The sequence below is a fragment of the Gadus macrocephalus genome, chromosome 1, assembly GCF_031168955.1.
Source record: "Gadus macrocephalus chromosome 1, ASM3116895v1".
Taxonomy (NCBI): Eukaryota; Metazoa; Chordata; class Actinopteri; order Gadiformes; family Gadidae; genus Gadus; species Gadus macrocephalus.
This window is the reverse complement of record NC_082382.1, coordinates 15875328-15902099: the sequence shown is the minus strand read 5'-3', so window position 1 is coordinate 15902099 and position 26772 is coordinate 15875328. Positions and strand designations below refer to the sequence as shown.

The window sequence follows — 26772 nt, the reverse complement described above, 5'->3', positions numbered from 1 at the left end:
CTTTCCTCCCTCATGTCTTCTACTAAAATCTAAAAAAATTGTTAATTGTTTTGTAGCCTATGTTTTATTGCAATTGCATATATTCACAGCATAAAAAAACTAAAACAGTTGTCTATACCGATACAGGCTATTTAATTGCAAAAGTAGCTAAATAGCCTATGACAAAAAAACGATATGCGGCCCCAGACAGCTATCCACACCCCATTTCTCCAACTACCCACTCAACTACCCTGGACTGCTCACAACTAACTTATACCCTAGACTAGAGTCTAGAGTATTGGTTAGTCTATGGCCTAGACTACCCAATATGCTTCCTAATACAAACTGATCCAGCTGTAATTTAAACCCATATGCGTACCAGGGTCGGGCCCCTGGTACGCATATGGGATCGCAGGAGATTGCTGACATGAGCTGAAGACACGTCTCAGACGCCCTGTTTTTATGAACAAACTGACCTCACATAATGATTCATAGCCAAGAGCAAATCACTTGGTTTGTGGTAGAGCGAACGTAACTGGGACATTGATAATACTCATAACTAATTTGAGGGGAGGCAGAAGTCTGGGTCGCAAACATTTTCAGACATAGAAATAGGGTCACGGGCCAGAAGAGGAGGGGAACCCCCAGAGGAGCTTTAAATTAACCCCTTTGATGCACAGGTCCTTACTCCATCACTGCAATACGGACTGTGAATCACCCATGTAGCATGGCTCAGCTTTGGTGTAAAATCTACGATATACGTTTAGAGAAGAGCTCTTTGTGGAACAACAAAGACGTTTTTTCTAACAAAGTATGAAATGTGGTAGAACATGCGACACAATTGTTCTGTCAACCAAGCGATTCAATTCTTCTGTCCCACAGAGCGATACCAGTGCCACTGAACGGGATTCAGGACACATCATCATCATGATGCCTGCAGTGGTACTACAGCAAAATCTATAAAAACACTCACAATTAGATATTTGATCTGCGCTCTGCAGCCCAAGACACAACGCTTGCGGTCACAGAGACCAAAGCGTGACTAACACCGCATTCCATCAATGACTAAACCATCCGCCATTGATCTCACCCTTTGCACCCGGTTCGCATCTGTGAAACCACGCAGATCTAAACACAGGGCCGTAGATAACTATCTGAATCACAGATACGCAACGCTGGGCTCGATCATTCACCACGTGAAACCAAATAAAGTGGGCATCCTCTTGGTTTGACGCTACAAACCAAACATCACTCCTGGCATCAGGGAGGAGGGACACTCTCAATAGGAGGGCCAAATCAAATAGATATCCGAGATCATTTGTTCCTTTAGCTGTTGGGTTTTTCTAACAAGCTGTAGGCCTAGCTATAGCACACACACTGTCAGGATGACATCTACTGTACGTTATAGAGATTTATGTTTTTAGGTTTTTTTATGATGTGTATTGGAACCACATTTCCCCCTCGGAGACATAAGTACCATCCTATCCGTCGCCATCCCACAATCACACGTTTTAAAAAGCAGCAGAGCAGCGCACCAGAAGGACAGCGTGTAGTCCCCCACGAAGGTCTCGCTCTCCCGAACCAGGAAGGAGCCGTCGGGCGCGCCCGTCTCCAGGCAGTACTCGGACAGCAGCCTCTCGGCGATCTGCCGGCCGTCCCGCCCCGCGCCCAGCTTCCCATGGAACCACTTCTCCGTCACGTGCTGGTCCATCCCGTTGGTCACCTGGGTGGGGGGGGGGCAGGGTGACCCGTTTGTAAAAAAACTCAAGACAGACACAAGGAGGTTTACCGCGACTGGCTGGCGTGTCCAATAATGGGAGCAATGAGGAGATATTGGTAGGGGTGCAGGGATACGGAAAATGATTGGTCGATGTCCATATTATTAAGCGTATCTTGGTCCATAGAATACAGATAAGAATCAGATTATTATTTGCAAATAAAATATTTTTTTAAAGTGGTTGTTTATGGATATAAACACAGCGGCAATGTAATGGCACGAGAACAATTCCTGGACTTGTGAACTATACAACGAGTCACAAGCGTCCGCCTCACCTCTCGGTGCTCCTCCTCGTCTTCGTTGCCCTGGTTACTCGTCGTCTCCTCCGAATAGTAGATCTTGGTGTTCGTCAGGACAAAGAAATGGGAGTACCACTCCTGTAGGGCCGAGTGAAAGAGACGGGGGTGATCAAGAATCAACTTCGATGCAACTCAGCGACGGGGGGTTTATTTTAAGATGCGGTTGCCGAGTGACACAAAGACACAGCTGCACCCAAAATGACATGCCAGCAATCTCCCCTGTTTCAGCGACGGTATTAAAACCAGGAAAGGCAGCAGGAGACCAGAGCCCCTTACATGGTTGACGGGGTCCTCCAGGAACAGGATGCCATTTTTGATGGAGTTGCTGATGTCGTTCTCCGAGTACGGTGTTGACGTAGGCACCTCCTCGGAGGCACTGCCCTCCGCCAGCTTCTTATGCTGTGGGGGAAGTAGTGAAAGGAAGAGAATGTGGAAAGGGGGGAGGGTTAGACAGGAAGAACAGAAAAAACGAAACCAGTTAACCACAACCTTCTTCTTCCTAAACAATTAAAAAGATTGTGACACTTGCACCCACATGATAATCGTTTTATTTTTTTTTCGAGCATCCTCCTTTAGATAGCAGTGTGTGTACCTTTTCTGGGTCACACACACACATATCGTCAACGATGTTTATGTAATTAGTTGGGTGATGATGATGATGACGATGAGGAGGATTGACGAAGAAAGCCTCTCCCTCACCTTGATGAGGATCTTCCTCTTCAGCTGGTTGGGCGAGGGCAGGCCGTCGGCGGAGATGTCCACCGTCTTGGTCAGCAGCATCTCCCCGAACACCTTCTTGAAGTTGGTGGCCATGTTCCGCTGCTGCACGATGCTACAGTGGTCCTCGATGGACAGGATTATGGGATAGCTGTAGGGTGGAGGAGGCAGGGAGGGCATTGAGGCTCGAGGGTGGCCACATCCCGCAAGAGACGGCAACACTTTAAAGGCAGAGCTCCACTTCTGCGTCCAGAAGGTCTGAAAAGATCCAGGTCCCATCCAGGGACTTTAATAGACTCTTTTGTGTGTCTGTGGTCTGAGCGTAGCAAAGGCGTGCGGTCCTCTGAGAGCAATGCGTTATCCTTCTCTGCAGAGCAAGTAATCGCTGATTGGTCGAGGCGGGGGGTGGGGGGGGGGGGCTGTTTTGGTTGGTTTTAGACAGCGGGAATAAGGTGAATGCTCAGGCAGGCATCACCTTATTTTTCCCGATACACCATTTATCTGTTTTTTTAGCAGCCCATTTTCACATGGATGTATTGATTTACCGAGATCTATCTAAAGCCGAAGGAGTGTCTGTAACGATGCACATGTGTGTGTGCGTGTCTTTGGATCCCTCGACAACCGTTCCTCCAAGCGACCTCACACTCTGCAGGGGGACTGCTGAGGTCCTTAGAGGGGGCAGTTTTCCGACGAGGTTCTCGCAGCGATAGGACACGCTATTGTATCTTTAGTGGAGCGGACATATACCAACCCCTCGTGTACTGGTAAACATGACGTGGACGTAGAAATGCAGACATCGTCGTGCCGCTTGGCAAAGGTACTGTGAATTCAGTTCTGTTTGCCTCAAACACACTCTCCTTGCTGTTTAGTCACTTCGTCAATACTTTTATCCAACTTAGTCAATACTTTTTTATTGTTTATTGTTTTTAGATAGTTGTCCCTATTAAACAGTGGTTGGGCTTGGTGCTCAAGGATTCCTGTGGAGACTGACATCTGTGGCTTCACCGATTGCTTTTCTAAAACCGTAATGTTGACCACAAATTGTCTACCGACATTCTACCGTAATGCCTAATCTTTCCTTCTCAGAAACAGGACAAAAATAGGAAAGGAGTAGGTGGAGTTCACTGACACTTACTCAGAAGTGACGAATGCATGTTCTTTGATAGTGGCCAGCACGTCACAGAATTTGATCTTGGTGGTGAGGGTGTGACCATGGTAGATGACAGGCATTCCCTCTGGGCCGTCCCAGCAATCCACTAAACACACAAAAAAACACAAACACTGAGATTGTCAGCAATATTAGATGGAAAAAAAAAAACATGGCCAGTATAGTTACATCATTGATTATGAGAAATATAACACAATACATAATAAAGTCATTCCAGATTTGATTATTCCCACAGTGAAGGAGCCCTTTGGGGACAGACAGGGAGATAATCGTAGGTTTACATGTCAGATGTATTTATTCTCGTATGAAGCGACCTGAAACCGCTCCAATACTAGAAACCAGTCTTACAAGGGTTTGATTTATGACCATGCCTAGTGCATTTATGCAACCGTGATCCCTCGCTTATTGTGTGCAGGAATGTTCACGTGCGAATGACTTGGAACTCAAACCAAACATTACACAGGATGGGGGAGGGGCCACCCTGGGCAATGACACTGTTGACACAGAGAGCGGGGTGCGTGGGCAGGTGTCTCACGCTCAATGCAGCGGCAGCCCAGTCGAAGGCAGCGCGAGTACGCCTCCAGGGAAGACTCGCTCGAAAACTGGTCTCCCGTCAGGTAGCTAAAAATAAAAACACACACAGCCGGATCAGAGCGCACCTGGAGAGGCTTCCAGTCACAGCGATGACGACAACAGCGCACACATAGAGCCGAGAGGCCGCACTGTTCACACCGGTACGCCATGCACACACATGCAGACGGTCCCTTACCAAAGAGGGGGGGCCCAGTGACAAGGAGCTTTTGTCGATTGAGGGTAAACACTCACCACTTCCTCGTTCAGGGGGTCCAATCGAAACACCCGGATCAAAATCTAAACGTTTTAAATCCTTCTATGCCCCCCGTGTATTGTTTTACAACTGGCACACAAATTCAGCATTTGAACTCCCCTTTCACACACTTTTCCATCGAGGGAAAAGGACCTGCCCCGGCATAATGGAATCCGGGTTCTTATTGTGTGTTAAAAGAAACACGGTTTTATCTGATGGGTTTCCCCCCGGGGAAGTTCAAAAGGCCGGTTGCGGTTGGACGTGCCCCATAATGGGGATGATGACGAACATACACTAAGGACGGGACCCCACTTTTAAAGTAAAAGTAAATCTGATTTAAGGAGTAGGTCGGGGAGAGGAGGAGAGTAGATAGGCTGTGGCCGGCGGGCCTTACGTGTTGTGTGAGGAGGAGATCCAGTAGTGGGACAGGGGGTTGTTCATGTCATCAGGACAGACCGTGTCTAGGGAGGCATCCCATATGGTGTTCTCTTTGGAGAACAGGTAGGTCAGGAACTGTGGACGGACACACACACACACACACACACACACACACACACACACACACACACACACACACACACACACACACACACACACACACACACACACACACACACACACACACACACACACACACACACACACACACACAGCAACCAGTGTTTGTACAGCTCTGGTACTATAACAAACCATCTTCCTGGAATAACCTGCAGAAGAAGCTCAAGCTACAAGACCTAGTTACTCTCAGTGAATTTAAAAGGTGTCGTAAAGAGTTTGAAGTCGGACTCCATTGGAAATTGCAAATGTTTTAGTCAATGATCTAAATGTGTTATTACTATTGCACTTAGTATTGAACTTGTACTTGTCTTGTGTTTTATGTTGGAACTGTGTACTGCTGTCCATCTTGGCCATGTCTCTCTTGTAAAAGAGATTGTAATCTCAACTAAACCTGGTTAAATAAAGGATATGATAATAATAGCAATAATAATAACAACAATAAAAACCCTGACAGGATTCATTTGAGGATGAACTAAACTTTGAACTGCTAAATCCCTCTGCCCTTCTTATTAGTAACAGGCCAGGTGGAATAGCATAGCGCTCCTTGCGGGCGGGGGGGGGGGGGGGGGGGGGGCAAAAGCCGGACTCTGTATTCCTGACACTTTAGACCACACGCCAACAGGCTTTACTTGAAAAATAATACACTGTACTTATATAAAAATATTGTGATAAAATATTACAGAACAAAACTGAAAAAAAGTAAAAAAAGTCTACCCGTCTGGAACCCGATCGCACACACTTCCTGTTTTCTCATGTCAAATGAAAACATTGACGCTATTGGATCACGAAGAAGCCCACACAGCAGAGGAAAGTGCCATGCCACAGACTCCGTGTGATGAGGCCACCTCAAACCAAGCACACACACACACACACACACGTAGATCAGCAGCTCAGCTCAGTAAACCCCCTCAACAACCAGAGAAGAAATGAAACTAATAAGAAATTAATAGAAAGCCAGGAAGGTGAGAGATGTGTACCTCGTCTTGATGGAAGTAAGGCTGCTCCACCTCTCTCAGCGGGTCTTTGAGGTAGCCGAACATAAATTCCTGCACAACGTTGCTGTCTGCGGCCCAAAGCTCCTGCATTTACGAGAAAGGCAAATTCATAAATAACAACATTGGCATGGCCAAGACTGCCCATTATGGTCAAAGCAATGGGTGGTATCAAACAGTGATAGGCAGAACCAGTAAGGGGAGGGGCCAGAGAGAGGCCTTTACCTTTTGAGTTTCCAGAAGGAAACCCTTGAAATCCTCCAGACTGATCCTCTGTTCCGGTCGGTCAATGACCCTACCACACGACAGAGTTCATTTGACAATAAGCAACACCTTTATAACACAACAGTTGGGTATGCAGAATGCAAGTATGGGCCAGTGTGTGCGTGTGCGTGTGCGTGTGCGTGTGTGCGCGCGCGGGACCTACCTCTGTATAAATGGAATGTCCATCTGAAAGAAAGGCAGGAAATAGCACATGGCCAGGGGTTTAATGTAAATCAATGAGACAATGATCTAGAACAGAATGTGCCCCACATGGGAATGTGGCTTAAGGCGAAATATTGGTTGTGCTTAGTCATGGGGGATAAGATGGGGGGGGGGGGGGGGGGGGGGGGGAATGGGGTGCATAGGGTTGGAGAGCGCAATGAGGTCATCCACTTAATCTGACCCCAGCCCGCACCGACCTTTGTTGCAGATATGCGAGTGTGTGCGTGTGCTTGTGCCCCTAATGGCCTGGGCCAGACCAGATGAGTAGGATTTAAGGGCTCTGTATTGATCAGGCAGCCATTTGAGAGCAGACGAGATAAAGAGGGGAGTGGTTGGAGAGTAGCCGATATAGGATACCAGAATACTGAAAGAGCCGGGACAGATGTCTCCTCTGCTCAGGGCAACACTTGCAAATGTACTTTGTGTGATGTCAAATTGAACGTACGTTTTTCTGTGCGTCAAACATGAGATTGCGATAGAGATGAGCGAACTGGCTGAAGGACACGTCGCCGTTCCGCAACTCCTGCGAGTCCTGCAGGGAAAGAGAGAGAGAAAGAGAGAGGTAGAGAGACACAGAGGTAGAGAGACACAGAGAGAGAGAGACAGAGACAGAGACAGAGAGAGAGGGAGAGGGAGAGAGAGGGAGAGGGAGAGGTAGCGAGACAGAGAGAGGTAGAGAGGTAGATAGAGGCAGAGAGAGGAGCAGACACAGAGACACAGAGGAGTAGGGAAAGAAGAACAGAAGACAGTGGGAGAGAGGGCTGTAAATGGTATTCGGCTGAATCCCCTGACGTTCATCCAAAACAATATCTCCTTAAAAGGAGGAAGCAGGTTCAGCCCTGGGGTGCAGCCGGACCGCGATGAAGGGAAGGAGCGTACCGGAAGCTTCTCTCGGAGGAACCTCATGTTGGGGACCCTGTAGTTGACTTGAACCAGCATGCTCTTCAGATCCTTACAGGATATCCTAAATCGCACACGCACAAACACACTATGTCAAACTCAAAAACATGATTATGTACATGGTGAGAACAGCCAACATTGTCTTGCAAAATTTCCCTCAGCAACATCCAGGACAAAGCTACCAAAAGTTTACAGACAACTACACATTGCACGTATGAAACATGTCAAAAGCAAACGCATGCATGTTCCTGAAAACTGTTTAGACAAAAACACTTTCTTCTTAGCCAGTGGGCGACTGTTTTGACCTCCATTGTTACTGGTGAGCATAGAGATCTGAGCAGCAAGAGACAACACCGTCTACGGCCAAACAACAATGGTTTTAAAACAATTCGTCTCACCACACACACACACACACACACACACACACACACACACACACACACACACACACACACACACACACACACACACACACACACACACACACACACACACACACACACACACACACACACACACACAGATGTGGGTCTTCCATCCTCTGCAGTCTTTTTCCTGCTGCAGGAAATGGTGCTGCAAGTGGCAGAGGGGCTTCTTCCTCCGCTACACCTCTCCAGCACAATTTCAGCAATACACAACTTCTGCGTGTGTGCCTACATGTGTGTGTGCGCTCCAAGAGTTGCTGCATTGCAAGCACTATGCCCAACAAGCGCCGCACACCAACATAATGGTTCTATAGAGACGTTATTTGAGTATTAAGACACGGAGGTCAGCTTACTTGTCTTCTCTGTTGCGATCGACAGCGTAGAACTGTTTCCGTAACCACCTAAAGAACAGAAAATACAAAATATATGCATTTACTTTCACAAAATAACATTTGATCACTTGCATCACTATATCAAACGTTAAAGCTGCCCTTTCTGAAAAGTTGGATCAGAGTTCAGTTTGCTTAAAATGGCTAAATGTATCTGGTTAATGTCACCATTGACCTGAAATCAATGTGCAACCAAAAAAACTAAAGAGGGCAGAGGTTTGACACACTGCCTTGGTGTGCGAGTAATACGAAAACCAGCTTTATAAAGTAACCATCTTAGAGGAAAATGTGCGATGATTTTAGGACTGAAGGACCTAGGTAAGACATTCACCCTTCAGCATTCTCAGTGTTGCTGAGAATACGATAACACGCGGAGAAGAGGTGAGTGCCGGCAATAAGCAGAGGGTTTACCTCTCGATCTGGAGCGGAGTAGGGGATTTGAGTGTGTCTGCAACAAGCCAGTTCAAGCCCTTCACCCACATAGTCATCTCCTCATCAGAGGTAGCTAGGACACAAGACAAAATCAGTTAATTGTAGTTATTTTATGTGAAACATATTTAGAAAAAGTATGAAATTCAATAACAACTGAAATATCATCTCTAGAATGATCTGGAATCATCTCTAGAATGATCAAGAAATGGTAAGCGTTGTGTTTGACGTTGAGTTTGATAAGAGCTTTGAATGTAGTGCCACCATGCTTATTTTATACAATTTCAAAAAAGTGTTCCCATGTTGAGTGTTTGTTTCATGCTTAAATAACAAAAGTACAGACAGTCTGCCAATGGGGATAAAATACTTAAATTCCATGAACAAATTAATCTTGTAATTAATTTCACAAAATAAATTTGTGTTTTTCCCTGTGCTGTGCAAATGCATGTGGCGCACATGCGTGCCCTGCAAACCGGTGTGTGTGTGTGTGTGTACGTGTGCTTGCGTGCCTGCGTGCGAGGGTGTGTACCTGCAAGGCTGAGGGCTTTGAGGCGGAACTCGGAGCCATGCAGGATGACAAAGCAGTGGGCCTGGTCAAGCCGTCCAGCAGAGTCCTCCACATAACGCTCAAAGTCCCGAGACTTCTGCCCAGGGCGGACCTCCTTAATCTCCCTGATGTCAACTGGAGAGATGGACACACAAATAAAAACAGAGGAACAAACAGGTCCTGAATACAACATTTAAAACAGAAGACATTCGATTTTAATGTTCGAACTTCGTGGTAGCATTTATTTCACGTTTATATGAAAATGGCCTAAAATCAAAGCTGGGCTTGGCAAGTTCTGCAGGCATAAACATAATAAAAACAATCACACTTTATATAGAACTGCACTACATCTTTTGACCACAGAGTTAAAAGATACAACCTCAAGCCACATGCAAGACTGAGTGGATCGGAAAGAGAAACCTCAAACGGGTCAGATACGACCAAGAATCAAGCCAAGGATTTGCCACGGATCAGAGAGGAATGGAAATACTTGTAATAAACACGCGTCCTCAGATAAAACCGCATGTAGCCTGAATATTATCCAAGCCAGAGAAATAAAAGAGAGAAAAGGTGCTGACTGTACTGTATAGTTAACGAATACATGAACTACCGGTATATTAGTGGCGGTTTAAAACAAAAAAAAGATACTAGTCTGTACACATGCAGAGGCATGCACTTTGTAGCGCTCCTGCCTTGCTTCCTGAACCACACATCCTGTCTTATGCTCTGTAGAGCTCAGAAGGGCTGCTCTCTTCTCTTGCCGCAGTTTATTTTTCACTTGCCAACACACACACACACACACACACACACACACACACACACACACACACACACACACACACACACACACACACACACACACACACACACACACACACACACACACACACACACACACACACACACACACACACACTAAAGATTTGGGTCTAAATATTGTGAGCTGGTATTTGGTCAGGAAACACGAGAGATAGCCAGAGGTGTGACCTTACCACCAGAGAGCTGAGGAGTTTGCATCCTGTTCTACACCCCCACGCTTCCTCCATGACCTCCGCCCCAACAATCAACTCCCACCATCCCTTCATTAGCCTGTCCAAACTCTCCCTCCAACAGTTAACGGCTACTGATCAGTCCTGATCCCAAAGGGTATTTTAAAAAGACACTAGCGAAAGATTAGTATTTACGTTATGATACGTACCATTAACTCATGTCCACAGTCATAATTCAACTATTCAAGTATAGCAAGTTTAGGATTTCTAATTTTTTTATTATTTTACTGCTTCTCCAATACCAACCATTACATTAATATCGCATGTCTGATGGAAGGTAAGTTCAATTCTTGGTGAATGAGGCGCAGGGGTCTAAGCATGCAATTGGCCAACATAAACTCTGTCAACTTTAAGAAACGATTAAATAATTTCTGAGTGACTTGACATTTCAACCAATACCAATAAAGCTTTTTTCCACTCTTCCTAATATAAAGCGTATAATGGACTAACACACAGCTGGGGAGCGTGATATAGTCACTGTTGCATGCACGTATTCAAATCATAAAATAAAAAATACTTCAAAAATATAGCCTATATTCAATCATGTTAACATTATTCATAACATTGTTAAGAATAATTACATTATTTTGACAAACATTATACAATAGTACATCAACAAAGGTATTCTCCTCCAATGTGGTGCCTAAAAGATAAAACTCTTTAACTTCTGTATGAAGTTTGTCAAATATAGAAAACTGATGAAAACAACTGGTGATTCAACAAGCAACTGCTATAATTTACTTAATTAATTAATCTTAACTTGTTCTGGACCAATTTTATTGTTGTAACATGAACACAATGTGTATTGTAATAACGTTTTTTGTAATGAAGATGAAGAATGTCATTCACCCTTTCACAGGGTCATTCACTCAATAAGCAAGTCTATTTTAGAAATAAGACATTGCTACTGACTGCATATCACAACTACAGGTAGCTAACTTTTCCGTTTTAAGAGCAGCTGCAGTCTTGTACAATGCAATGACAAATGTCTGCATACTTTTCTGTCCACAGTTTAACCCCAGAGTGTCGCTGGTGGTTTACTAACTGGTTAAGTGAGTCCTAATGACCTCGTTTGTCTATCCATCATTGTTTTCTACACAGAAACATGTTTGCAGTCTCTCCTTGGTTTGTTAAACATACATAATATTAGACTTTCAACAAAAGAAATGATTCACAAAAACTCCAGGAGGCATTACATACACTTCTCCAATGTATATTTAAATGATACTTTTCCAAGAACTTCCGAAATCCAAGACGGCCCTGGTTTAGTCTGCCTTGACGTTTGAAAGATGTGGAATGACACATCACCTTGTGATCTACTGACCGATGTTATAGACCGGATCAAATTTCTCGGAAGATAAGGCAAAGCTCGATCAGGACCATGGTCATCAATATAAATAGCAATAGGTTATTAAGATGCTATCTGAAGTGACCACTGTAGACTCTGGGACGGCAGTTGGTCAAACAAAAAAACGATGTTGGTTGTATTGAATTGTGAACGACATAAATGCCTTATTGGATCAAGAAGGCGAAAAAAAGATGCACTGTGTCCAGAAACAAACCAGAGGAGCGCAAAAGAAAACGCCTAGCCAAACAAAACCCATCCAGGACCAATCAAGCATCCACTTTGAACCTGTTTTACACCCATTTTTTATTAACCCAAGGTACACAGGTCTGGAATCTTCCGCCACATCTTACTGATTGCGGGGCCAGCCCAGTGATCCCTGTTGTTCTCGTGAACAGTTGCACTACTCCACACATGTACATAAATGAGCGGTCCAGCCCCGTATCGTCTCCCCAGCCGTATCGAGTGTCTGACATGAGATCATATGCCCATAAAACCATGGCACATAGAAGATGATACCAAGAGATAGAAACACACACACACACACACACACACACACACACACACACACACACACACACACACACACACACACACACACACACACACACACACACACACACACACACACACACACACACACACACACAGTGTCTGGGCTGCATCCAGAGCAAAGTGCAGCTGTGAAGCAGGCATCCTGCTACCCAGGAGGAGACAGACATATGACACACTGCATGATTACAACCGTAAACACACATACTGGTGGTGTACTACCGTATTTGTAATACCTCATCAAACTAGGACCATAAAGCCAAATGTAAATGTAGCAAAGATAGATATTGTAAAGATAAATTGTAAAAATATCTACCATGTTGTGATTTTACTCCAGAGATGGTCACAATACTTATTCACACTTGTAGTGTTTTATACAATATTTGAAACACTACCTAACAAATGTAAACGAGTTAAATAAAAAAGGGATATACTACAGTTTTGTCAAAGTAAAGGCTATTGGTTGTTTAGTAAACAGTGGGTGACTGCTGTTATGCATTATTTCAAAAGATGGTTTTGTACAATGTATGGAGGATATTATATTGTCAAATGCATAATGGCCTTTGTGGCAAAACTCAGAATTCCTTTGTGGTGTGTACTTATCCACTTGACCCCTTCACAACCTCATTGTTGTTTTATCTTTATGAATCTTTGTAAACATCAGTTTTGGCAGCGCTATCTTTAGACTGATACCTTTTTTGTGGTGTGTTGTGTTTGTGCGTTTTACTCACTCTCTCCTTCTATTTTATCAGTGCCCCTGGTCCAGACAATCGTCCGGGTTTCCAACTTGACTAGAAAAGTTCTTCTCTCCGGACGCTGGGACTTTTTGGAGTAGAAAAGTGTCAACACTGTCCCCAGTTCAAGGTCCCTGTAAAGGCTGTTGGTCTCCGCGTCATTCTCTGTCCACGGCACAGCACCGTTGGAGAAAAAGCCTGGCGTTCCAGCCATGGTCACTTCCCCCGTTTGTTATCCTTTTCCTTTCTGAACACTTTCCTCACTCCAGTCTCTGACCGAGATACCTACAAGAAAAAATACGGGAAAACGAATGAACACTGCTCCCAGTCCCTTACACCCTATAGCCAGCACCCATAATTGAGGCAATAGTACAGTAGACTCCTGCCATGGTTGAATTAGTAGCAAAGAAAGTACGAAGATCAATTCAACGGGTACAGAATCCTGTTCAATGTAGGGTGTGCATAAAATATCTATATTATATAAATACAATTATATAATATACGTGTCCAATTTTGTTTAGCAGGTGACGGAAACTAACATGACAGCTGCACCCAACAATAGACTACAAGTGTCGTGGGGGAGATTTACGAGGCTACTCGTTCCCGAGAACTTTCCTCCAGATCCACAGGTTTGACTCTTAATCCAGGGGACGTTTAATAGGATTGGGATTCATCGTAAAGTCCTGTTCCAACAACGAGGTGGCCTATAATCTACTGGGATCTATCGCAGTAGAGGCCAGTTAGTCATAAAGTTTCCCTGTTTAAGCCCCTTTGGTAAAAAACGGCATGAACCGGGACACCAGCGTCGGCGCACCAAAACAACATGGGACACACAACATGGGAAAAAGGACCAGTCGGGACATTTTTTTCAGGGCGCACACAGGAGTGGAGGACAGCGTTTGCTTCGCCCTGCTGTTAAGAAGCAATGGCTAATGTGTGCCTCTGACTAAATATGTAGCAGCAGCGGTGCAACACATGTTATGTTCGCTCTTTCTTTTGGCGTACGCGTCGTCGGGTCCTACCGTGTGAAAAGAAAAATCAAGTGGAAGAACATGCGAGGAGCCGCACACCAGCAGGAGCTAAACGCGTCTCTCTCTCTTTCCGTCTCTAGCGCCGAAATCTCGGCGACAGCGCATCGCCGACGGCCCGTCTTCACCTCCCGCCTTCCCCTTCGTTATCCTGATTAAATCATAGCGGCCTCCTGGAATGGTGTCGCCGTCCCAGCAGGAATTATCCCTTTTCCCCTTTGAGTCCCGCAACAGTAGTCCATGGAGAGAGAGCCGTGTCGGCTCGTACACAAGTTGGTCTGGTCTAGAAGAACGGCTGGGGCCCTTCCCCCCGTCCGACCCCTCCGGTACAACAAAGCGGTGGATAGATCGGCCTCTTAAAGAAACAGCATCTTTCACTTTACCCTGCCTCGCTGTTGTAATTAGCTGCTCACAAATGTCATTTACTGTGGATGATTGGCCCGTTGACAGCACTACTTAAAACGAGATGTGAAGTAAACAAGGTATAGGAATGGGCTAAACATATCCCAGATAATAACTCGTATGAGGCAAAGACATAACTGTGTCGTAGTAGGGCTATTTAAGTTCATCAAATATTTCACTGTCCAAAGGCTACCTGAAAGTTAAAAGCTGGTTTTCTTTACGTTGGACAACTTAATATTCTTTGTTGATTTTTTCATATTTGCACATAGTGTTGTTGTTATGTCATTGGATTGATGTTAGTTTTCACCGATCAGTAGGCCTAAAATACGCCGATTGACAGGATTAGGTTTGATTAGATGTCTTTATAGGACACACTGTGATAAGCTCCTCTCTCTCATGCTTTGGGTGTTTAAAAGACTAAATACAAATCTAGTTACTGTAACTCATACATGTATTATTTTTATTAAGATGACACTTGATCATTAAAATAAATGCAAATAAAACTGACAAAAACCAGAAAATTCTGCTAAACTGGGAAATTCTAAAAACCACAAAGACAGATACAATGACGGATTATCATTAACATGTGTCATTTAGCAAATAATGCTAAGGGTAAAAGGCAGGCTACAAATTTACATAAAAAGAGGATATCTGTCACTTTCCTCACAACAATACAAAAAGCAACACGTCACAATAATATACAACAATACACTTTTGTGATCGTTTTTGGCAAATCCCCCTCAATACCTCTCACATCACTTTTTAATTAATTTGGAAAAGTCTTGTATATATCACTCACTCCCAAAGTACACCATTTAGCCACTTCACAAAGCAGAACACTGTGTTCTTGAAGACGTGAAACTGCCCAAAGCAAGATCAACATAAGGAAAGCGTGTTAGTCTCAATGTGATACTCGTCTTTTAATACATGGAATGTATGCAACAAAAAAGTCAACCATAAATATGTACATCCCTGAAATAAACTAATAAAATGAATGAGAAATAAAAGACAAGAAAATTGTGGGCGCCAACAGTTCTGCTTCAGCATAGCGTTGTGGTTTCTTCTCTTCCTTTCGGTGGACAGATTTCACAGTTAATTTCATGAACGCCATCTTCTTCTGAATCCTCACGATCTTACACACACATAATCCATTTCATTGTATTTCTTTATAAAGAGTGGGAAAAAACAGGATTTCCTCTTCATTCGTTATCCTATTAGAATATAGAATCTCTCAATAAATAATGGCTTATGAATTTGACTAAGGCCTTGTCACACACAAACACACACACACACACACACCATCACCACCAGCCCTTCTGGCAGCCTGGCACATTGCTTATCTGTGCATCTCCACAATTAACCTAAACACACAACACAGATATACATCCGCCGTGCTCAGCCTCGGCCGTGTCTCATTCAGTCCTTCCTGACCACCCTGGATTGCCCACACAGTGGAATCATTAAGGGAAACTACAAACTACAATCAAAAGGCATGAGTAGAAAGGAGGGATGGGGAAATTGGTTAGAACTCAAAGTCATCTTCTGCCATGTCGATGGCCCAGGCAAACTTCTCTCGCTGGGTTTTGTTGTAGACCTTCTCGATGGAAATTTCCCACTTCTTGCACCTGCGCAGAAGAAGACGAAAGGAGCAAAAGAAGGGTCAGAGATGAGGGAAAACCAGATAGGGCTAGGGGAGGGCTAGGGCTAGGTATGGGCTCAAGCTAGGGGAGGGCGAGGGCTAGTGGAGGGTGGGCTCAGGCTTATCCTGTGGCCCAGCCAAAACACAACAGACAAGGAGGGAGAGGGAGAGATCCACATACTACCATAGTAGAGGAAAGAGTTTTTAGTGTGTGTTTGTGTGGACGCTCCCGAGCCTTAGAAACAAACCCCATTGTTCCTCACTCTCTCTCTCTCTCTCTCTCAAACACACACACACGCGCACACACACACAGACAAACACACATTTCTCCTCTTATTTTGCTTCTGCGGCTGTTAGTTTTTTTTTTTTTTTGTTCCCACAGCATGAAAGCATTTCCTGCCTTTCAGTCACAGAGGTGTATCTCTAACGGCCCTTTTCGCTAAGAAAACATGCAAAACACACACACATAGAAACACATAGACACACAAACACACCATGCTACTATTATTTCCACATTTAGAGCGATGGTTAAAACCCCCTATTGCTAACCTCCACCTATAATACTAATATAGTATTATAGGTGGCATACATAATATATATGCCGTGCCAGCATTCCCTCTGCAGCAGCCTCAATAGAGACATCAGTACCAGGCCACAGAGATGCGGGGGTCCAGGTAGTTGAGCTTCGAGGTGCCCAGAGCGATCTGCTTGTTCTCCTCTCGGTCGGTCGCCTGCATCTGAAGATTCATCAGCTGCTCTTCTATCCTCTGTACTGTCTTACGCTTCGTCTCCACCGCTCTGACAGAGAGAGAGAGAGAGAGAGAGAGAGAATAGTGGGGGATGGGCAGCCGTGTTGGGGTGAGACCAGAGCGAGGGAGGTAGAGGTTGAGAATGATTAGATACTTGATCATATTTTACGAGATTGATGTTTAAAACACAGTGGAACAAAGAGATGAGGATAGAGTTAAAGGCATGATGTTGTCACTTAGACTTTAGTGCAAGGCCCGGCTGGTGAAGAGGATGGTGGCCTCACTTTTTGCTCTTTTCGTCGTGAGAAGCCTTGTGATCTGCCTTGGCAGTCTTCAGCTGTTTCCTGGATGTGGCCAGTTGCTTCTGTTTGTCATCAATCTGGAATCATCACAAACACACTTCTGTTCAGCCGCTTGCCAAAATATGTATCGATTAATCAATTACCATGGGGCACATGCAACTCAATTATGCCGCCGTTGACGTAGAAAAGCATGAGTTACACTGAGTGAGGTGGCCATGGTTTTACCTTGGTCTGCAGGTTCTGCATGGACTTCTCAAAGGTCTTTGGTGGGGCTCTCTGGTGGTTACAGAGGACGGCCACTGCCCGGTTGGCCCGGTTGTAAGACAGGATCTTGCCGGGGAGGTTGTCATCGGCTGTCCACAGGAGACGAGAATAACAGCAGGGAAAACGTTATAGCAGACAAGATTGTTTGCTTGTATGAATATAGACTCAAGTGGTGTGAAGTTCCGTTGATGTGTGCTACATCACAGAGGTCTGTGAGAGCCTGCGGTCGCTCACGGGAGGTGAGGGCCTTGAGCTGCTGCTGCAGGGTGATTGAGGCGTTGTAGGTACGGAACACCTTAGCAGTCAGGCCGTCCATCAGCTCCTGTAAGTGCTTGTTCAGAATGGAGGTCTACCGGGAGAGAAGGTAGAGCAGTGAGTGGAGAGTCAGTGCGACAAAGAGGAACAGCCGGTATAAATGACAGTGTGTGTGTGTGTGATTGTGTGTTTGTGTTTGAGTTTGTGTCGTACGTTTAGTCTGTCGAAAAGGTCATCTTCGGGTTGCTTGTTCTCCAGGAACAACTGGAGATTCTTGAAGGCCTGAAGATGTGGATTTTGTATTAATACATATTCAATTTAATGAAAGATACTACACACAAATATTTGAAATAATGAATGTAATGTCACATGTCTGCCAGCTGGGGATGCCATTTGATCCTTTTCAGGATGGAAAAGCACAGGTGTTTTTGTGTTTGTGCTAATAGGGAAACGGAAAGGATTTGTCTTTAGATATTTGTTTGTTTAAGAGGAAAAGAGAAGATGCTGTGTGTGTGTGTGTGTGTGTGTGTGTGTGTGTGTGTGTGTGTGTGTGTGTGTGTGTGTGTGTGTGTGTGTGTGTGTGTGTGTGTGTGTGTGTGTGTGTGTGTGTGTGTGTGTGTGTGTGTGTGTGTGTGTGTGTGTGTGTGTGTCACTAATAGCAGGAAACAGACTGCCCCCTGAGGCAGAGTTGACGGAAAGTGTTTAGGGTCTGGTTCACCTGTCTGTGCAAACATCCTCCTTATCTCTCCCTCTCATACGCACTCAGACACGCACACAAACCACAGCTGACCTGTTGTGACCTTATTAACGCTATTGCCAGCTTTATGGAGCAGCCAAAAATGAAATAGTGTCAATTTCATCCGCAATCTCCAATCCCACATCATCATCACACGCAATGTCCCTGTTCCTTTACTTTGAACTATCTCTCTTTGTCTCTCGCACTCTCTCTCTTTGTCCGTCACTCTCTATCGCTATCTTTCTCTCTTTCTATCTCTCTTCATCTCACCCTCTTCTCCACAGGGATTTTGTTGTAGTAGCGGATGGAGTCCTTCCCCAGGAAGTCAAACTCCACCACATACTCCTGGTCGTCCATCTTGGGGTAGAGGTTGATGTGCTCCACCCTCAGGGAGCAGCAGCCCACCGTGTCCGCCGTCTCGCCCTCCTCCTTCTCGTTACCCGCTCTCAGCGCCAGCTACAGGAGGGAGGGCATACTGCACGTCAGCATCACCAGGCTACAATACGGCCAGAGCCTGGCTAGGGCCTGGCTACGGCCGGGCCTGGCTAGAGCCTGGAAAGAGCCTAGATGGAATTTCACTGCTTCCATTACTCCCCAGTTGAAATGTAGTGCAACACACGTAAACACAATGTAACCCAGGTTACTAGGCCCTTATCAGAAGTCCAGTTTCAGTTAATTGATTAGATCAATAAATTAATAAGATAGATAAGATAAATAGATAAATAAATAAATAGGGTTTGGTTTAAAATAATCTTCCATAAAATGAATAGGATTTATGATTGAAATCTTAAATATGTCAATAAATAGATTAAAGAGATAAATATACACAAGGTTATTTATATCTGTTTAAAAAGATTATTTTGTTTATTTCAAGTGTGGCGAATGTGCCTTTCTCAAAGTGTACAAGATTCGGGTGACATGAGGAGTTCACGTAAGGCAACGTAGCGTAACCAATCAGACCCCGTCAACGATATATGATTGAAATACTAAATATGTGTGTTAATATGCATTTATTTACATTTAAAAGTATAGTTTATTTATATGAATATTATAGTATTATAGTATTTTCTGGCCTTTAAAGGCCGGGTCTTTTTGCTTGTATGGATTCCTGGTTGAGATCTGCATGAAGATTCTTCTCCCGCTGGGATTTCTCCCATCTCTGTAGAGGTAGTGGGGAACCTCAGTGGTAGTGGCGAGCCACCCAAACCAAGGACTGTTATTTTGTTACAAAGATTCAGATTTTCCCAGTGGCTGGATGTATTGAGAAACTGTGGTTGATATCTCATGTTTTTTTATTTATTATTTTTTATTTTACTTCTTTAAATCCACACAATATAGCTCTTAAAACTTACCTGTTGATTGTGTGAGTCCTTTACATTACCTCAATGCATATTGCTAATACCCCTTTCTCCTATAGCGATCTAGACTTCTGATTTTCTGGCCCACGAGTTAATTAATGCACTGATAATTACATCTGTATCTCCCAGTCTTTACCATCGACGGTTAGAGCTGATCCTGGTTACAACAACACTATTATGCCTGCTGTGTTCCTTGTCCCCCTTCATAGACGGAGCCAGAAAATACAGGAATATTAGCTAAACATCCAGTCCCTCCAAACAGAGACCATGTCTCCTGCTCACTTTGTCTATGAAGTAGAGCGCCACGGCTCTCTGCCGGATCCTCATCTCCTTGGACTTCCAGTCATCTCTGTACTGAGTTCGCAGACGCTCCACGCATTTCTTCAGCCGTCGTGCCGTCTCGTACTTCTGCCAGTCCTTCTCCCCCTGCGTGCGTGCGCACACACACACACACACACACACACACACACACACACACACACACACACACACACACACACACACACACACACACACACACACACACACACACACACACACACACACACACACACACAGCAAAGAAATATATAGAAAGGGAAGTGAGAAAAGAAAGTGAATTGTTGAGAAATGGAGATGAATAAGAGGGAAATGTTAGAGAGTGAGAGAGAGAGAGAGAGAGAGAGAGAGAGAGAGAGAGAGAGAGAGAGAGAGAGAGAGAGAGAGAGAGAGAGAGAGAGAGAGAGATAGGGAGAGAGAGAGAGAAACGATAAAGAAACGGTAAAGAAAAAAAGAGATTGTGGTCGGAAAATATTCAGAAAAGTGTGTGAATTCTTATGAACATTGTGGGAAAGGAAGAAGGATGTACATCTCATACATCTAATGTATTTTGTTCAATCCCATACTACAGGAGGGGGGTTGAGAGACGAGGAGGCGTTGGTGCGCGGCCACACGGGTACCTTGATCCGGGAGCTGGGGTTCAACATGATGTACTTGATGGAGCCCTGGATGTTCTCCGTCCAGGACACCAGCCACGTCACCTTGTTGTCGTGGCGCAGCTCCTTCCAGCGCGTCCCGGCGGGGGGCTTAGGGTGCTTTGAGTCCCTGGAGACGGGAGAACTACATGTGAGCCTGTGTGCTGTTGACCGCTAGAGTCTGATGTTCTGCTGCTGCAGTCATGTTCTGCTGCTGTTGGGACAATGGAGAACGAGCGTGGCAAAAAACACAATCTGTTGAGGAGCAATAACGTGCCGGGTAATCGTTTCCCCTGGGGAGAAGTTGTTGTTTCTACAATAACAAAGAGTACAGGAAGACTACATTTGACACAGTGAATGGGTAGCAAGTGTGTGTGTGTGTGTGTGTGTGTGTGTGTGTGTGTGTGTGTGTGTGTGTGTGTGTGTGTGTGTGTGTGTGTGTGTGTGTGTGTGTGTGCGTGCGTATGTCTGTGTGTGTGTGTGTGTGTCCCTCACTCCCTCTATACATGTGTGGCTGTGTTCGTCTACGAAACATGCCACACGCATCTCATTTCATGTCCAGAACACAGCACACTGTAGGCGGAAGGAATGTGATAACAACTAGGTAAATTAACAAAAGTGATTCTTTCTGTCGACTGCTGAAACGGAAACTGGGGACCATAACAATAGGACAGGAGAAGGGGAAGGTTATAGTATGAAGGAGAGGTGTAGTGTATGATGAAAAACAGGAAACCAGATCAAAACCGACACGTATACATCATGATCATTGTTATTATAAGGCACCAGAGAATAGTCATCAACCCACAGTTAGCGTTTCCTCTTCCAGAAAGATGATATGAATCACACACCTGGTATTAAAAGTGTTAACCGGCTTGAACATGTCAGGACACATGTGGACGGGGACTCCACCTTGTGGCCGGTAGGCGGAACTACATGTGACAATGGCCGTGGATTAGCCGTGGGGATAGCTAGGTCACTCACTTGCTACAGTTGATGATGATGTCCTCTGGCCTGATGCGGCGCTTGAGCATGCCCATCTTGGGGTGGTCGCCTCGTCCGCGGAAGAGGCCGGGGGGCTCGATGCGGAAGTTTCCGATGCGCTCCTTGTGGTTGTCCATGAGGCAGAAGCCGTACTCCTGGAGGATCCTTTCGTTCTCCTCTTTGATTTTCTGGGGGAAGTGTTCAAAATGCCATCAAAACTCTGCACACCATTACGTGTGGTAGATGTCACGGGGTTAGGGTGTTGTTCATGACTATGGTTGTATGCTCGTGTTTGGATGTCGTGTGCTTACCAGTTTCTCATCTTTCGACATCTGTTTCCTGGCTTCTGATTGGGCCTTGAAGTACTCGCTCATCTCATTGAAGTTGCACTTGTTGAGGTCGGTGATCTTTGACTTCTCCTCTGGTGTCATTTCCTAGGAAGGAGAGCCAGAGAGGAAGAGATTGAGCAATGGCGCAGGTGAAAATTAATGCTTTTGAAAGGGGAAAACGAAGCGGCCCCTCACCTTTCTCCAGTCTTTGAAGAAGTTCTTCCTGAAGATGTCCTTGGTGGTGTACTCATGATCCAACATCTTAGCGAAGAAAGTGGCTACCTCCTCAGCAGGCGGGCTCAGTTTAATTTGCTTACCTTAAGAGAGAGAGAAGCGCATTCACACATCACCATGAATTAACCCATCGTCGGGATGTAACATTCTCTGCAGAGTCTCAGAAACACTGTGATCCTCACCATCGCAAAAAAACCTGACGTGGAGAGGAAGGGGCTCGTAGGGGAGGGCAAACACGGGCCCCTTGTGTTCCAGGAAGCGCCACTTGGACCCGTCTGTGGCCCTCTCTTCTTCCCACCTTACAAACCAAACAGAAGAAATAATAAAAAACCAGACGGGAACATTGGTAAGTGCATACATAGAGGAAGAATGCTAATCAAAACCCTTTTACCTGTAATTTAGTATTTGTGTTTTACTTCTATTTGTATTATATTCGTTACATGATTTTTTTCTATATATATGCACTATTAAATGGCTAAATGCAGCAGATGTTCATATGCTGGTACATGAGCAGAACAACTGTATATTCCTTGAACTCACCATTTCCACTTCTCTTCCTCCTCCTTCTTGGGTTTCTTTCCTTCCATTCCCTTTTTGACCTTTGTCTTTTTTTTGGGCTTTATGTCCTATAACAGATGTCAAGATATAAGCCCTGGTTAAGAGATATGCACAAAAATTAAGATCCCATTAACTCAGTGAATATGTGAAGGAAGGCCCTTCCTCAATGTACCTCCTCCTCCTCTTCATCATCGTAGTCTTGTCGCCTCTTCTTGGCCTTCTTCTCATCCTCTTTCTTAACTTTTTTGGGCTTGCAATCAAATCTAACAAAAAACCAACAAAGACATTAATGATGCATGCGCCTCCCTGGCTGCAGTAGTTATCCATACGCTGCATGTATAACTATGTAACGCAAATGTAACATCAGCAGCACCTCGCCTGTCTGATTGTATTTGTAACCATTTAACATTTGTTACTCACTCCTCGTCATCTCGTTCCCTCTTGGTTGGCTTCTGTTTGGGCGAGGGGTCAAATCCATTGTCTTCCGGCTCACTCTTAATAGGAGGTGGGCTTTTCTCTCTGAGTCAATGTTTCAAGACATAGATAATGAATAAACACTAAAGCCAGCTATTGAGTCTATTAAAGTCACCCACCAAACTCATTACATTCCTTATTATTTTCTTTGTTGCGTCCTTTTTACAACGTTTGAATAAATTCACCAATCAAATAAATAATATTATAATATAGTTACATAATAATGCTACACTTCTCCGCTAAATTATTTCATACCTTGCGTATCCATTTTCATTTTCCCTTTTCGGTTTGTCTATGTGGATTGGTTTGACCTGTGAAGATACAGAAGAGGGTACTTTAAGAATCTGTCTGCTACAAAGGGTTTGTAGTAAAGTCAAACAGACGTCTGCGAAGGCAAACCTTCTCATCTCTCCTCTTCTCCTTTTGTTTTTCCCTGTGCTTGTCGGAGCTGCCGTTGCTGTGTTTCTGCTTCTCTTTCTCTTTGTCTCGCAGCTTCTTCTCAGAGTCTCTCCCTTCTCTGTGCTCACTGGGAAAACAGAAGTCCAAACAGAGAGGTCATAGGTCCGGGGGGCAGGGGTGAGACGGGGGCTACTTATCAGATGATTAATTCCTAACTTATGATAGTTAAGAAGACATTAACAGTGAAAGGAATTAATGCTGATATCAACTAAAAAATAAAGAGTAGAAAATGTCAGTGCATAGGCATGACTAGGAAAATACACAATAACACAGGAAATCTGTATTTGGTAGATGTTATGGATTTACCAAATACTTATAGATGTATTTCTTTGATTGCTATTAAAGGAAATGTGTTGCTTGACATATAACAACATAATACATGAATCTTGATCATTTACTGAAAATTAATGTCTAAATTGTAAATATTGCTTAATTATTTGCTTTATGGTTTTATATTTTAATAATTTACAATCACAATAATCACAAAATACAGTTGACAATCAACAAAAGGTTGGCAGTAGTAGGATTAAAGGTATTGACTGAATAGATCTCTCCACTTAAATGAGTGGAGAGATCTCCACTTAAATGAATGGTCAATACAGGAGAGGAGACATTTGTACAGGGCTCCCTACCTGTTGCTGTGCTTGGCTTTCTCCCGTTCCTTGTCTTTCTTATGGTCTTTGTGTCTGTGTTCTTTGTCTTTGTGCTTGTCTTTATGCTTGTGAGAGTCTAAAGGGAAACATTTGTGGTTCACTTGACATGTAAAAACACTTCACAAAAGATGTTATCGTATAATTCATCTTGTGAATACGTCTAAAATGACACTCCCGTTAGTATGGCTTTGATAGAATTTTGAATATGTATTAAACTATCTACATCAAAATATATTTTTCTAATAGTAAGATAAAGTAATAATAAAAGATTACAATAATTTTTACATATTTTACAATATAAATGAACAAAGCAGAACATGGAAATACTAGGTCCATTCTAATAGCATTTGGAACAACCTATCTTTAGGCTATTCCACCCTCACACGAACTTGTGGTCAAAAGTAAAGCCTTAAAAATGTACATGATGAGCAAGACAGAGAGTTGATAGAATACAACCCGTGTGCTTTCTAGGAAGCATATCTTCATCAACAGAACCAAAACTAGAAGAGGGGCTTTTCCTCCTGCTTCAACCAAGATTATTTTGCTATAGCAACGTATTCTCAATTTCTCTGAAGCAGAAAGCCCACAAGACAAGACGGTGTTATTGACCAAATCAGTAAAAAGTAAGTGCGTAAGACCGAAGAACAATTAGGACACATTCTTGCGCTATTTCGGTCAGAATATATAAAGTGCGAGCGGACTTCGCCTTGATCATCACCTCGTGGCGCCCCGCTGTCATCACAGCTGAACAGCGGCTGAAGACATTCCCATAAGAACAATAACAATCATCACTCTGTTCTTATGAAGGGGGCTTGGGCCGAGGCCTACTTTCCAAAAAAAATTGTCACAACATTTGTGGATCGACACAAACCTTCCTTAAGACAAAATTAATGGCCACTTAATAAACATGTGTTTAATTATAAGGAAATCAATGCCATATGCTTTTAATCATGTATTTTACCTATTTTCTCGTTTGAAAAGTTTACAAGTAGAGTCTAATGATGAATCCTTATCGCCCTGACGAAGCAATACAACGCTGCGTGTAATATCATACAGGCACAATACATCTGGTGAAAGGACCGCAATACCGGCCGACAGGGGAGATATGCTCCCGGCTTTCGCCTCCATATCACGGCAGGCACTTCCCTCACTGGTCGGCACCCTGGCCGTCAGACAGAGAAAAAGAAAATGGCGTAGAGACTAAGTCCTCAACCCCAATTCTGCTACTTTCGGCTCTAAAATTAGGTATATTTGCACAAATATTTAATAAAGCTATCGCATGCATAATAAACACGACGCCACGCACTTTAAGAATCAAGCCTTAGAATACAATATTTACAATCACAAGGGTAATTTTCATACCCTGTTTTTGAACAATAGACGCAAGAGAGTGGAGGAGAAGGGACTTAGTCTCTGGGACGCCATTTCTGTCCTTTAAAACCTAACAGTAGACAGTTCATGATACACAATAGAAATCAGGCTAAATGTGAATGAAAATCGTTACTGCATGACCTACCGTTGGTTTTAGATCCAGAATTGACCTGAAATTTTGAAAGACAAAGGTATTAAATATTTCTACTTTCTAAATGCCGGTGTCTTGGTTATTCAAGTTCCAGTGGGTCGAACAAGAATTCCTGGATACATCACCACATTTAATTGCATCCGCACATCAATCAAAACTATGATCGTGATAAAGATAAGTATTTGAACTTATTTACTTCTATCCATTATTGCATACCCTATTATTACTAGCCAACCACGACACTTATCAATACATAACTGATGTGTGACAGACGTATAAAGACATCGCTGACAAAGAGCTACCTGGTAATCTGGATTTCTATGATCTCCGCTCATCTTCAAGTTGTTGTGTAAGTAAAATGCAGCCACAGAAGACGGTTGTTCAAGAAGCGACGTTGGCACAAGCAATCCTTGATAGTCTATGGAATGGAGTCGGTGAGCGCTGGTTGAAGTCCCATTATTTAGACAGTGCGCATGCTCATATCAATTTGAATGGCGAGAGGAAAAAAAACTGTGGGGTACCTCCCTGACAAAAAAATCAAAATAATGCATAAGTGACTCAAATACGAGTCAGTTACAAATATTAACGAGGACCCATTCAACTTTCTATTTAATGGGATACCATTTGAACATCGATTAAGGTAAGTTGTAAGAGACAAAGACTATTTGAAAGGTTATAATTTAACTAACTTCTGTCAGTACATT

The 26772-nt window shown here is 43.9% G+C and overlaps 2 protein-coding genes across 2 annotated transcripts in view; both read right to left on the bottom strand.

The window, feature by feature from the left end:
• plcg1 (phospholipase C, gamma 1) overlaps positions 1-14547 on the bottom strand; it is a 31035-nt gene extending 16488 nt beyond the window's left edge. The window contains exons 1-17 of the mRNA XM_060049329.1: positions 14195-14547; positions 13170-13457; positions 9475-9627; positions 8928-9021; positions 8481-8528; positions 7682-7766; positions 7248-7334; positions 6744-6766; positions 6542-6611; positions 6302-6403; positions 5161-5279; positions 4476-4561; positions 3908-4028; positions 2755-2923; positions 2332-2454; positions 2032-2133; positions 1515-1702 (exon numbers count right to left, since the gene is read on the bottom strand). Of these exons, the coding sequence (XP_059905312.1) occupies positions 1515-1702; positions 2032-2133; positions 2332-2454; positions 2755-2923; positions 3908-4028; positions 4476-4561; positions 5161-5279; positions 6302-6403; positions 6542-6611; positions 6744-6766; positions 7248-7334; positions 7682-7766; positions 8481-8528; positions 8928-9021; positions 9475-9627; positions 13170-13386 (1787 nt within the window). The 5' untranslated portion in view covers positions 13387-13457; positions 14195-14547. The remainder of the gene's footprint in view (positions 1-1514; positions 1703-2031; positions 2134-2331; positions 2455-2754; positions 2924-3907; positions 4029-4475; positions 4562-5160; positions 5280-6301; positions 6404-6541; positions 6612-6743; positions 6767-7247; positions 7335-7681; positions 7767-8480; positions 8529-8927; positions 9022-9474; positions 9628-13169; positions 13458-14194) is intronic.
• Positions 14548-15035: 488 nt separating this feature from the next.
• top1b (DNA topoisomerase Ib) lies at positions 15036-26568 on the bottom strand. The gene is made up of 21 exons (XM_060049350.1): positions 26371-26568; positions 26063-26087; positions 24526-24622; positions 23834-23960; positions 23690-23745; positions 23381-23479; positions 23133-23223; positions 22943-23028; positions 22585-22700; positions 22364-22485; positions 22151-22273; positions 21840-22027; positions 20844-20988; positions 20188-20331; positions 18818-19003; positions 18025-18093; positions 17791-17905; positions 17518-17645; positions 17275-17369; positions 16890-17039; positions 15036-16227 (listed from the first exon to the last, which is right to left on the bottom strand). The coding sequence occupies exons 1-21, from the start codon at positions 26401-26403 to the stop codon at positions 16125-16127; spliced, it is 2298 nt and encodes a 765-aa protein (XP_059905333.1). The 5' UTR covers positions 26404-26568; the 3' UTR covers positions 15036-16124.
• Positions 26569-26772: the final 204 nt, after the last annotated feature.